Source organism: Leptodactylus fuscus, chromosome 2 (assembly GCF_031893055.1).
Source record: "Leptodactylus fuscus isolate aLepFus1 chromosome 2, aLepFus1.hap2, whole genome shotgun sequence".
NCBI classification, from domain to species: domain Eukaryota; kingdom Metazoa; phylum Chordata; class Amphibia; order Anura; family Leptodactylidae; genus Leptodactylus; species Leptodactylus fuscus.
The window spans coordinates 281422971-281436081 of record NC_134266.1 but is presented as its reverse complement, the minus strand read 5'-3'; the positions used below and the strand labels follow the sequence as shown (position 1 = coordinate 281436081).

Genomic DNA, 13111 nt, shown 5'->3' with positions numbered 1-13111 from the left:
TACCATATAGTGCTGCCATACCTCACAGTGATACAGTCTCATGTACAATACAGCGGGTGCATGTGCGGAGGACTACCATATAGTGCCGCCATACCTCACAGTGATACGGTCTCATGTACAATACAGCGGGTGCATGTGAGGAGGACTACCATATAGTGCCGCCATACCTCACAGTGATACGGTCTCATGTACAATACAGCGGGTGCATGTGAGGAGGACTAACATATAGTGCCGCCATACCTCACAGTGATACAGTCTCATGTACAATACAGCGGGTGCATGTGAGGAGGACTACCATATAGTGCCGCCATACCTCACAGTGATACAGTCTCATGTACAATACAGCGGGTGCATGTGAGGAGGACTACCATATAGTGCCGCCATACCTCACAGTGATACAGTCTCATGTACAATACAGCGGGTGCATGTGCGGAGGACTACCATATAGTGCCGCCATACCTCACAGTGATACAGTCTCATGTACAATACAGCGGGTGTATGTGAGGAGGACTACCATATAGTGCCGCCATACCTCACAGTGATACAGTCTCATGTACAATACAGCAGGTGCATGTGCGGAGGACTACCATATAGTGCCGCCATACCTCACAGTGATACAGTCTCATGTACAATACAGCGGGTGCATGTGAGGAGGACTACCATATAGTGCAGCCATACCTCCCAGTGATAGTGTCATGTACAATACAGCGGGTACATGTGAGGAGGACTACCATATAGTGCCGCCATACCTCACAGTGATACAGTCTCATGTACAATACAGCGGGTGCATGTGAGGAGGACTACCATATAGTGCCGCCATACCTCCCAGTGATACAGTCTCATGTACAGTACAGCGGGTGCATGTGAGGAGGATTCCCTTGTAAGCTGACAGGTAATGGCTGATGCTGACACAACTTTCCTCAGATTTGGTATTTAGAGTATTGAGGAGACACAGTCCAGGTTATAGATACAGAAGAGGGATGTTCCCTGTTTGGCTCCCAGTCGGTGACTAATTTGGGGTGTATGTAGTTACTCACGGTTACTGGGCTGCGGTATCTGATAGCCGGACGCAGACCTAATACACGTGGCCTGGATACCACGGAGCACTGGACATGAGCGGAGGCCTTCTTTAGGTCCAGGAATGCAGGAAGGCTCCTCTCTAGCTGCTCCTTTCTGTCAGGTTCTCTCCTTCTTGGAGGCAGTAGCAGTATGGCGGTATTATCCCCTCTGTATGGACTGGTGAGTGGTCCTAGGAGACTCTGTATCTTACATGGCCTGTGAGATTCACCATGTGGCTCCTGGGGTGTGGCCGGAGGAATCTGAAGGTCCTGCCTGGAGTTGGAGTAGCAGCAGGAGCGGTTACCTCACACACTGCACTCTCCACAACATGGCCGCTCTGTTACCTCACACACTGCACTCTCCACAACATGGCCGCTCTGTTACCTCACACACTGCACTCTCCACAACATGGCCGCTCTGTTACCTCACACACTGCACTCTCCACAACATGGCCGCTCTGTTACCTCACACACTGCACTCTCCACAACATGGCCGCTCTGTTACCTCACACACTGCACTCTCCACAACATGGCCGCTCTGTTACCTCACACACTGCACTCTCCACAACATGGCCGCTCCGTTACCTCACACACTGCACTCTCCACAACATGGCCGCTCCGTTACCTCACACACTGCACTCTCCACAACATGGCCGCTCCGTTACCTCACACACTGCACTCTCCACAACATGGCCGCTCCGTTACCTCACACACTGCACTCTCCACAACATGGCCGCTCCGTTACCTCACACACTGCACTCTCCACAACATGGCCGCTCCGTTACCTCACACACTGCACTCTCCACAACATGGCCGCTCCGTTACCTCACACACTGCACTCTCCACAACATGGCCGCTCCGTTACCTCACACACTGCACTCTCCACAACATGGCCGCTCCGTTACCTCACACACTGCACTCTCCACAACATGGCCGCTCCGTTACCTCACACACTGCACTCTCCACAACATGGCCGCTCTGGGCTCCTGTCACCTGCTAAGAGGAAGGCGGGGCTAAAGACTCCACCCACAGCTTACTAGAAAGTTCTGCTTGTGCTGTGTATGGAGAGATTGGGATCCGACCATCACATGCACCTACATAGAGTGACCCATAGGTGGCAGCAGAGTAGTACATGGCAATAACCACAATGTATACACACAGGAGATACAGAGTATACAATAGATAGTGATACTCAGTATTAGTACAGTGTGAGAGACATGACATAGCATACAACTATTATAATGGCAGGAAGGAGTGGACTGGGACACTACAGTTCTATGAAAGATACTTCAGGTTTTACGCTTTATGGTATAATACAGAGCTGTGTCGGTGCAGGCGATTATATATGGAGGACTCGCTGGTGATTTTGGTGCCAGAAAAAAGTCCTAGTTGACCTGTCGGTTCTGTTGTACTGAGGATATTGTAACCCAGGGGTGGACCTGACATTTTGAGGACCCCAAACATAATGATGTCCGCAGTGGCGGATCCAGGGTTTGCGGGGCCCTGGGCAATTGACTTTGGCGGGGCCCTACTTACTGGGGGTCTCGCACTTCTAACCTGTACTTCCCAACTGTTGAAGACTAGAAAGAGGGAACTAAACGTGCGGCGAGCGCAGCGCACCGCAGCAAATTAGGCCCCACCCACTTTTATGTTGACTCCACCCATTCTCATTCAATTTTCATGTGATTCCACACAGTATAATCCTCCTACAGTCACCCGTAAATTATATCTCCCCCCCATTTTCATATACACCCTTCTTCTACCCCTAGTTTCATGTCCCCCCTCTATCTCTGTCCCCAGTTTCATGCCATCCTCCCCCTTTATCTGCCCACAGTTTCATTTCCCCCGTCTCTGCCCCAGTGTCATGCCATTCCCCTCCCTTCATCTGCCCTAGTGTCATGCCGTTCTCCCCCTCCATCTGCCCCAGTGTCATGCTGTTCTCCCCCCTTCATCTACCCCAGTGTCATGCCGTTCTCCCCCCTCCATCTGCCCCAGTGTCATGCTGTTCTCCCCCTTCCATCTGCCCCATTGTCATGCTGTTCTCCCCCTCCATCTGCCCCAGTGTCATGCTGTTATCCCCCCTTCATCTACCCCAGTGTCATGCCATTCTCCCCCCTCCATCTGCCCCAGTGTCATGCTGTTCTCCCCCCTCCATCTGCCCCAGTGTCATGCTGTTCTCCCCCCTCCATCTTCCCCAGTGTCATGCTGTTCTCCACCCTCCATCTGCCCCAGTGTCATGCCGTTCTCTCTCTCTCACACACACACACTCACCATTCCTCGTTCCCTCGCAGCTCTCTCCTCTCTCTCCCTCATACACATATTGTAGCCGCGATGTGATGATGTCATCACATCGCGGCTACAAATGCCAGAGCTCAGCGTTAAAGCAGGAGCTGAGCTGTGACAGCTCCGGCTTTAAACGCCTATGCATTCAGCTCTTCGGCGTCCTACCGCCGATGAGCTGAAATACATAGGCGTTTAAAGCAGGAGCTGTGAGCTCAGCTCCTGCTTTAACGCTGAGCTCAGTTGGAGTCGGGACATGCCGACCGGGACCATTTTGTTAGGTCCCAGCCGCGCCGCGGGGCCCCGGCTCGCCCGGCCCTGGATCCGCCGCTGGATGTCCGGAGCTCACAAATAAAAGTGTTTAGGCCACGCCCCCTCTTTATTAGAACCGCCCCCATGTGCAAGTCAAAAAATCTGGATAAAATAGTGCAGCAACAAAATGCCAAACTCCCTACAATGCGCCCCTCCATATTATACATAGGACTGCTGCACACAGTATAACCCCCCTTTACTGGCCCCCACACAGTTTACTGTCCCCATTTTTAACCCCCCATGCTATATATTGTCCCTTATTTTGGATCCCCACACAGTATATTGCCCCAGTTACCTTCACCACATACAGTGACACATAAGAAGTGTATGGAGCTTTCTGGAGCTGAAGTGGGGGCCAGGACAGGAGCGAGGATCGATGAGTAAATATCGGCCCCTACCTGTGTGATGTTGTTATAAGTATGTTCTGTATGTTCTGTTCTGCTTACTTATTCTGCTTTGTCTGCCTAGCAACAGTGAGGTAGTAATGGAGGAGGAGCTGAGCTTAGGGGGAGGAGTTGTTAGGCAGGGAGCCATGATGGAGCATGGAATAAAGTGTTCTGATCTATAAGAGTAACCATCTCATAGTGGACTTATTCCAGAAGACCTGCATCCTCACTACAACACTACAACCTGGTCTCTGGGGCCCCGCACATGGGTTGTATACTAAACAAATCCACCCCTGATCACAAATATTCCCTGATCCCATTCTGACGCCCGGTCTCATGACCCATTCAGTGCCGGCAGGTAATAAATCCCACAATTGTTACAGGACTTGAGGATGTTATATGTCTGGTTGAATATCTCCATATTACAGCGATATGAATCCGGCCTTCATGAGAACCTGCCGCAGATTATTCCCTGTAGACTTATTAGTCTTGTTTTCTTTGAGATCATGAAAAAGAAGATTTACTGGAATTCTATTCAATAAGTGCTGACTACAATGTGACACTGACGTCTGGTGTTTGTATTGGGATGTACCACAAGCATTGATGTCTGTCCTGGTAGCCAAGGAGGTGGATATAGGCCGTGCTGAAATCTACCCCAGCTCATAGCTCATGTCAGTAATCTGGTGTAAATGATGGTAAATGTGACCGGGCCTGGTTCATTGTCTTAGGACAATATGTGTTTATTGATTTCTCATGTACAAAGGTGTCCACAGCCTGTAAGTAAGAAGCCCCCTGTGCCCCATAATGTTACCTATAAAACTACATCTGCTCCTACAAAACACAAGCCCCATAGGAATACAGTGACAGAATTATGTTTTAGTTTTGGCTCTTAGAAAGCAGCGACAAATTGCTATCAAAGTTTCTTTATTCTGAAAAAGTTGCAAAACATAAAATAAAAACATTTCTACATATTTGGTGTCTCCATAATCGCAGCGACATCATCATAAAGGGAAAACATTATTTATGTCACATGGTAAATGGTGAAATCGTTGTTACATTTAATAAAAGTTCATCAATAAATTCCATCTATCCTGAAATGTTACTACAAAAAAAAATACAACCCGCACAAAAAACTAAGCCCTCATACAGCGACATTAATGGAAAACCGCTCAGTCCTAAAGGTCCAAACTAGAGGTGTCCTGCAGGTTATAGACTGATGGCTCATGTATCGGGGGGTCATCAATATCAGATCAGCGGGGTCTGACTCCTCACACAGCCAGGAGGATAAAATAATGCCGCTGTAAAAGAGTCAAGATTTCTAGTTCTAGTTTCTTCTGGATCTGAATTGAGCAGTTCATGTAAGAAAACCTCCGAGTGTATCTGAAGGAAAGCAGTTCTGTAAAGAAGAGACGATGAAGATTCCTGGAAGGCGACTCTGGGTGTAGTAATGGCTGGTAAATATACTTTATATCGGGGTCACATAGTTCATGATACCTATGTACAGAAATACCGGCAGTGACATCTTACTGGTTACACTTTACTGGGGAATTGTTCTTGTTTTGTGACTTCTTCTCTCATGTCTCTTAAGGTTATTTTGTAGGTTAAAACATTTCCCACATTCAGAACATAAATATGGCTTCTCTCCTGTGTGAGTTCTCTCATGTGTCTTAAGATGACTTTGTTGGCTAAAACATTTCCCACATTCTGAGCATGAATATGGCTTCTCTCCTGTGTGAATTCTCTCATGTCTCTTAAGATGTCTTTGTTTGCTAAAACATTTCCCACATTCTGAGCATGAAAAAGGCTTCTCTCCTGTGTGAGTTCTCTCATGATCTACAAGGCTTGATTTGCAGCTAAAACAATTTCCACATTCTGAGCATGAATATGGCTTCTCTCCTGTGTGAGTTCTCTCATGATCTACAAGGCTTGATTTGCAGCTAAAACAATTTCCACATTCTGAGCATGAATATGGCTTCTCTCCTGTGTGAGTTCTCTCATGACTCTTAAGATTACCATGTTGGCTAAAACATTTTCCACATTCTGAGCATGAATATGGCTTCTCTCCTGTGTGAGTTCTCTCATGTCTCTTAAGATTACCATGTTGGCTAAAACATTTTCCACATTCTGAGCAAGAAAAAGTGTTATCTGCAATGTGAACTTTCAGATGTTTTGTAAGATACGATTTTTGGTTAAAACATTTTCCACATTCACAACATGAATATGGCTTCTCTCCTGTGTGAGTTCTCTGATGTATTTGCAGATTGTTTGAACTTGTAAAACATTTCCCACATTCTGGGCATGAGAATGGCTTCTCTCCTGTGTGGGTTCTTATATGATCTTCAACATGTGCTTTTCTGCTAAAATGTTTCCCACATTCAGGACATGGAAATGTTTTTTCATCTCTGCCAGTTCCCTCATGTATGGAAGGATTAGGTTTCATGTCTGAGCTCATGGTTCAGAACCAGAAAAGATTTCCCCAGTCTACGTCCAGGTCTTCTTGTACCAATCTGTGATTATCTTCTCCTTTATATTTGGGGGGTGTCTATGGAGCCGCTCATCCAGTCACCGCCTGCAAAATGAAACAGAATTTTTTTAAACAAAACAATTATAATTTTATTAGTGAGATATTGTAATTACCGAGACATGTCGCACAATAGTCACCAAATCACCATATGAGGATTTCTTATACACAACAGTGTCAGTAACAAGTAATGAGATATCTAACAATCTACAAATCTACTAAATCTAGTGATTCCTAATACAGAACGGACTCTTATATTGTGTATTAGAAAGTCTACAAACCCTCTACCGGGTCATTAAAGGGGAAATACCAGGAAAGTATTACCCATAGAATACCTGATCGGTGGGGTCTGACTGCAGAGACCCCAACCAGGCAGAATGTAGACCTGTCATGTGGTGGATGACGCCCCCATACGGTTCGGGAGGAGCATCAGAAATAGCTGAAGTAAAGCGATTGGCTATCTCCGGTGCTCCCATTGTTGTGAATAGGAACCCGGTGTTGTCCGTCCACCAACCGACCTACAAGCTGCAGTCAGAATGAATGTGCATTGGGGAATAACACACCCCATTGTCAGGATCGGAGGGTGTCAGGAGTCAGGCCCCGCCGATCAGGTATTTGCAATCTATCATATGGATATAGGATAAATACTTTTTATGGCATAACCCCTTTAACCCCTTCTCGCCACAATCAATTTTCATTTTTGACTCTCCGCCTTCCGAACCCTAAAACTTTATTATTTTTCCGTTCACAGAGCCGTATGAGGGATTAATGTACTTTGTCTGGGGGACAGATTGTAATTTGTAATGTTACCATTTATTATTCTGTACAATGTACTGGGAAGCTGGAAAAGATACTGAATGGGGTGGAATTGGAAAAAATCTGCATTTGTGCGATATTCTTATGGGTTTTCATTTTCAGTCGTTCACTGTACAAAAAAATAGACTCTTGCAGCCGCCATATTCTGCCACTTGTAACTTTTTCATATCTCCATGTATGGGGATGCATAGGGCTTGGATTTTGTGGAGCAAGTTGTACTTTTTAGTTACATCATGGATAATGTCTATTGCTTTTTAGTCAAATTTCTATGGAAGGTAAAACAGCAATATAAGGCGGCACACCGGTAATTTCAGACACAGGGATACCTAATGTGGACGTGTTTAACTATTATAGGTCTTCTAAGAAAAGGGGGTGATATGAATTTTTTTTATATTTGTTAAAAAATATTTCTACATTTTCCTTTTTTTGGCCTTCCTAGAGGTCTTGAACCTCATTATTATTAATATAACCCATCACGATGCTAATACATCACAATGCATTGTATAATATGGGCAGTTCTATTATAGGCTGCATAGAGGAGCCTGTAATACAGGGATATGCCAGACAAGACAACGGAGGCCTTAATGCCTGTGATCACTGCGGGCACTGATCGTGGGTATTACTGCCGGGTCTCTGATGTATAATACAGTGCAATCCCCGTGGCTATTACAGCTGCTCAGCTCCTGGACAGTCTGTATAATCTAATACCCGACATCCATAGTATTATTAATAAGGGTCAATAAATATATCTAGAAAAAAATCCAATTGGTATCCTAATGGTAAAAGTTTTTGGGGTCATGTAAAGACCTCCAGGGTAGTCACGAGGCAAGGGGATAACTTTCCGCACTGTAATGCAGACAGCACTGCCGGTAATACTAATTGTCGGTATTTTTCAGGCTCTGGAATAATTTCTTTCATAGTATCATAGTCATGTGATCATTCACGTACAGGGGTGGAGCTTGTTCTTCAATCACTTACTTTATGGTACAAGCTGTTCAGGGCTCTCTGTATGGGGAAGAACAGAATGGTAGAAGAGCTAAGTGAAGGAGGGAAGGGTGGAGGAAGAGCTTTGTGCTGGAGAAGTGTGTAGATAACAGGGCTAAGAGTGGGGGAAGGGTGGAAGGAGCATAGCTGACTGTTGGGGGAAGGCTGGAAATGCAAATGATGTGTGTGTGGGGGACCTGCAGGTAGCGGAGCTAAGTGTATAGCGAGAGCATGGAGAAAGCTGGCTGTATGCGGGTCAATATATGGGGTAGGAAGGAAGCTGAGCTGTGTGTGCAGTAAGGAAAACAGAGAGAATAGGGGCAACATGGTGGCTCAGTGCTTAGCACTATAGCCTTGCAGCGCTTGAGTCCTGGGTTCAAATCCTGCCAGGGACAACATCTGCAAGGAGTTTGTATGTTCTCCCTGTGTTTGCATGGATTTCCTCCCATTCTACAAAAAGACATGATAGGGAAAAAAAGGTACATTGTGATCCATATATGGATCAAAAAACGGAGAAAAAGCAGTGTGGCTGTTTGTGTATGAGTACAATCCGCTCTAAGTATCACCATATTGAAGTCCAAATGAATAAAGTTGGTGTATAAGCTAGCTTAGAGAAACACACACAGAGTTCTTGTGTATATAGTGGGTTCTGCTTTAATGGAGGGAAAGAGGTAGCTTAACTGGTTGACGACTGTAAATGACAGCTGTAAATTTGCGGTCTTGGTCTCTGAAGTCCGGCCAATAGTAAAAATACAACAGGCACTTACTGACAGCTAACACCCTGCTCCATAACATCGGATTGGAGCTGAGCTTTAACCCCTTGAATGCTGCGATCAAGCATGACCGCAGCATCCAAGGGGTTCCGCCATGATCGGGGGGTGCCGGTATCTGTAATCTAAATTTTTTTGAGGGTTTTCAAAATGGGGTCACTCCTTTTGGGATTCCCCTTTTCTGGTACCTTAGAGGCTCTGTAAACATGACATGGCGTCCTGCATCTGTACTCCAAAAGTCGCATAGCACTCCTTCCCATCTGCGCCCTGCTGTGTTCCCAAACTGCAGTTTATGCCACATGTATGACACTGGTGTACCCAGGATAACGTATGTATTGTCATATGTGATATAAACTGATATTGGGGCACAGCCTGGCACAGAAAGGAGGGAGCGCTATTTGGTTTTTGGCGCACAGATTTAGACAGTTTAGCTTTTGGATGCCATGACCCTTTTGAAGAGCTCCTGAAATGCCAGTAAAGTAGGATCCCCTGACATGTCACCCCATTTTGGAAACTACATTTACTTGAAGCAATTTATCCAACAGTTGCTATAATTTATTCTCTAGAAATGAATACGCAGCTGACTGCAAAATGTGAAAATGACAATTTTTCCAGGAATATGTAATTCCAATGCTTAATATGTTGTGCCTGGCTTGTATCAGAGATGAAGGCTCCAAAACCTGTTGTGCCCGGGATACCCGCTTACCAGTTTTTGGAGTGTGTGTCTCTGCTGACACAAACTGGGCACAACATATTTTCCTTTTCAATATCAGCTGCACAATCATTTATTGAAATTAAATGAATGCAATACTCAAGGGTTAAAAATGCTCGCTACCCTACTTGATAAATCCCTTTAGGGCTGTAGTTTCCAAAATGGGGTCACAAGTCTGCAGAATCCACTTTACTGGTTATTCAGGGTCTCTGTAAAAGTGATAAGACATCCAAAAACCAAACTGTGCTCCAAAAACCAAAACAGTGCTCCTTCCCTTCTGTTCCCAGCTGTGCCCAAACAGCAGTGTATACCCACATATGATATTATTATCCGGGGTACACCAGTGTCAGACATGTGGGTGTAAACTGCCATTTGGGTACACAGCAGGGGGTAGATGTGAAGGGGCGCTATGTGCTTTAGGAGTGCAGATTTAGATTGTTGGTTTGTGGACACTTTGTCACATTTGCAGAGACCCTAAAACTTCCCCTACAAAATGGGGTCACTTCTTGGATAATTCCAATTTACTGGCACCTCCAGGGCTCTGCCAAAACAACATGGTGTCCAGAAATCTGTACCCCAAAAGCTAAAAAGCACAGTGCTCCTTCCCTCCTGAGCCCTGTTGTGTGTCCAAGCAGCAGTGTGCACCCACATATATAACTATTTGTCCCCGGGATGGCCCATTTAATGGTTTTATGAGTGTAAGTCTCTGATGACTCAGTGGGTACAATGTATTGAGCACCAAAATGGCATATTTCTTTAAAAATTTCCATTTTCACATTGTACTTTACCCCTTGTGAAATTACTTGAGGGGTGTAGTTTCTAAAACGGGGTCACTTTTGAGGGATTTATATATTATTGGTACTTTAGGGGCTCTGCAAATGTGACATGGCACCTTAACACTATTCCAGCAACCAGTTAAATACATTGTAGAGACCAGGGGTCTCAAACTCGCGGCACGCGGGCCAACTGCGGCCTTCGGGACAATAGTTTGCGGCACCCGGCTGCATCAATTGGAGGCATTAACCCCTCTGACGCCTCGGTCAAAGCTGACCGAGGCGCCATTTTCCCAGCGGCGCATGGGCGCCGCTATTTTGCCCGTGATCGCCGGCACCTGGAGTATGCTCCAGAGCTGACGTCACGTTGGGACAGTGGCGGATCCAGGTTTTGCGTGGCCCTGGGCAATTGACTTTGGCGGGGCCCTACTTACTGGGGGGGTCTCGCAATTCTAACCTGTACTTCCCAACTGTTGAAGACTAGAAAGAAGGAACAAAACGTGTTAAATTAGGCCCCGCCCACTTTTATGTTGACTCCACCCACTCTCATTCAATTTTCATGTGATTCCACACAGTATAATCCTCCTACAGTCACCCGTAAATTATATGTCCGCCCTCCATCTCTCCCCCATTTTCATATACACCCTTCTTCTACCCCTAGTTTCATCTCCCCCCCCTCTATCTCTGTCCCCAGTTTCATGAAATTCTCCCCCTTTATCTGCCCACAGTTTCATTTCCCCCGTCTCTGCCCCAGTGTCATGCCGTTCTCCCCCCTTCATCTGCCCCAGTGTCATGCCGTTCTCCCCCCTTCATCTGCCCCAATGTCATGCCGTTCTCCCCCCTTCATCTGCCCCAACGTCATGCCATTCTCCCCCCCTTCATCTGCCCCAGTGTCATGCCATCCCCCCTTCATCTGCCCCAGTGTCATGCCGTTCTCCCGCCTTCATCTGCCCCATGTCATGCCGTTCTCCCCCCTTCATCTGCCCCAGTCTCATGCCGTTCTCCCCCCTTTATCTGCCCCAGTCTCATGCCATTCTCCCCCCCTTCATCTGCCCCAGTGTCATGCCATCCCCCCTTCATCTGCTTCAGTGTCATGCCGTTCTCCCCCCCTTCATTTGCCCCAGTGTCATGCCATTCTCTCCCCTTCATCTGCCCCAGTGTCATGCCATTCTTCCCCCTTCATCTGCCCCAGTGTCATGCCATTCTCCCCCCTTCATCTGCCCCAGTGTCATGCTGTTCTCTCCCCCTTCATCTGCCCCAGTGTCATGCTGTCCCCTACCCTCCATCTGCCCCAGTGTCATGCTGTTCTCTCCCCCTTCATTTGCCCCAGTGTCATGCTGTTCTCTCCCCCTCTATCTGTCCCAGTGTCATGCCGTTCTCCCCCCTCCATCTGCCCCAGTGTCATGCTGTTCTCCCCCCCTCCATCTGCCCGTGTCATACTGTCCCCCCCTTCATCTGCCCCAGTGTCATGCTGTTCCCCCCTCCATCTGCCCCAGTGTCATGCCGTTCTCCCCCCTCCATCTGCCCCAGTGTCATGCTGCCCCCCCCATCTGCCCCAGAGTCATGCTGTTCTCACACACACAGACACGCACACACACACTCACCTTACCCCGCAGCTCTCTCCCTCATACACATATTGTAGCCGTGATGTGACGTCATCACATCGCAGCAACAAATGCCGAAGCTCAGCGTTAAAGTAGGAGCTGACAGCTCCTTCTTTAAACGCCTATCTTTATTCAGCTCATTGGCGTCCTACCGCCGATGAGCTGAATACATAGGCGTTTAAAGCAGGAGTTGTCAGCTCCTGCTTTAACACTGAGCTCAGTTGAAATCGGGACATGCCGACCGGGACCATTTTGTTAGGTCCCGGCCGCGCCGCGGGGCCCCGGGTGGTTGCCCGGCTCTGGATCCGCCCCTGCGTTGGGATGACAGTCAGGAGCCTTGTAAAAGCTCCCCGGCCGGTCTGCAGTGATTTTCTTTTGCAGGCTGCTCTATGCATTCTGCAAAAAAATGATAATTTTTTGCAATATATTGCAATGCATTAGCATTGTGATGCATTGCATTAGTGATCAGACCCCATGGGGTTCAAGACCCCTAGGAGGTGTAATAAATCCCAAAAAAAATAAAAAATGTAAAAAAGAAATACATTTTTTTAAAAGTATTTAAAATTCAAATCACGCCCTTCTCCCTAGAACACATATAAAAGTATTCTAAGACTGTGAAGCACATCCATGTTAGGTCTCCCTGTGTCCGGAAAAACTCGCTGTACAAATCTATAAAAATATTTCTCCAGTACGGTAAACATCACAGCAGGAAACAGAGTCAAAAGGGCCAAACCGACGTTTTTTCACTGTTTTGCCTCTGATAAAAATTTGAATAAAAAATAATCAAAGCGAAAGCAATTCCCCAAAATGGTAGAACTGGAAAGTACACCCGTCCCCGCAAAAAAAGACGCCCTATACATCCCCGTACACAGAAGTATAAAAAAGTTACGGGTGT

At 46.8% G+C, this 13111-nt stretch overlaps 1 protein-coding gene across 1 annotated transcript in view; it reads right to left on the bottom strand.

The window, feature by feature from the left end:
* The window catches only part of LOC142194227 (uncharacterized), a 270460-nt gene that overhangs the window by 189992 nt on the left and 67357 nt on the right, over positions 1–13111 (bottom strand). The window contains 1 exon segment of the mRNA XM_075263244.1: positions 5714–6385. Within this exon segment, the coding sequence (XP_075119345.1) occupies positions 5714–6385 (672 nt within the window).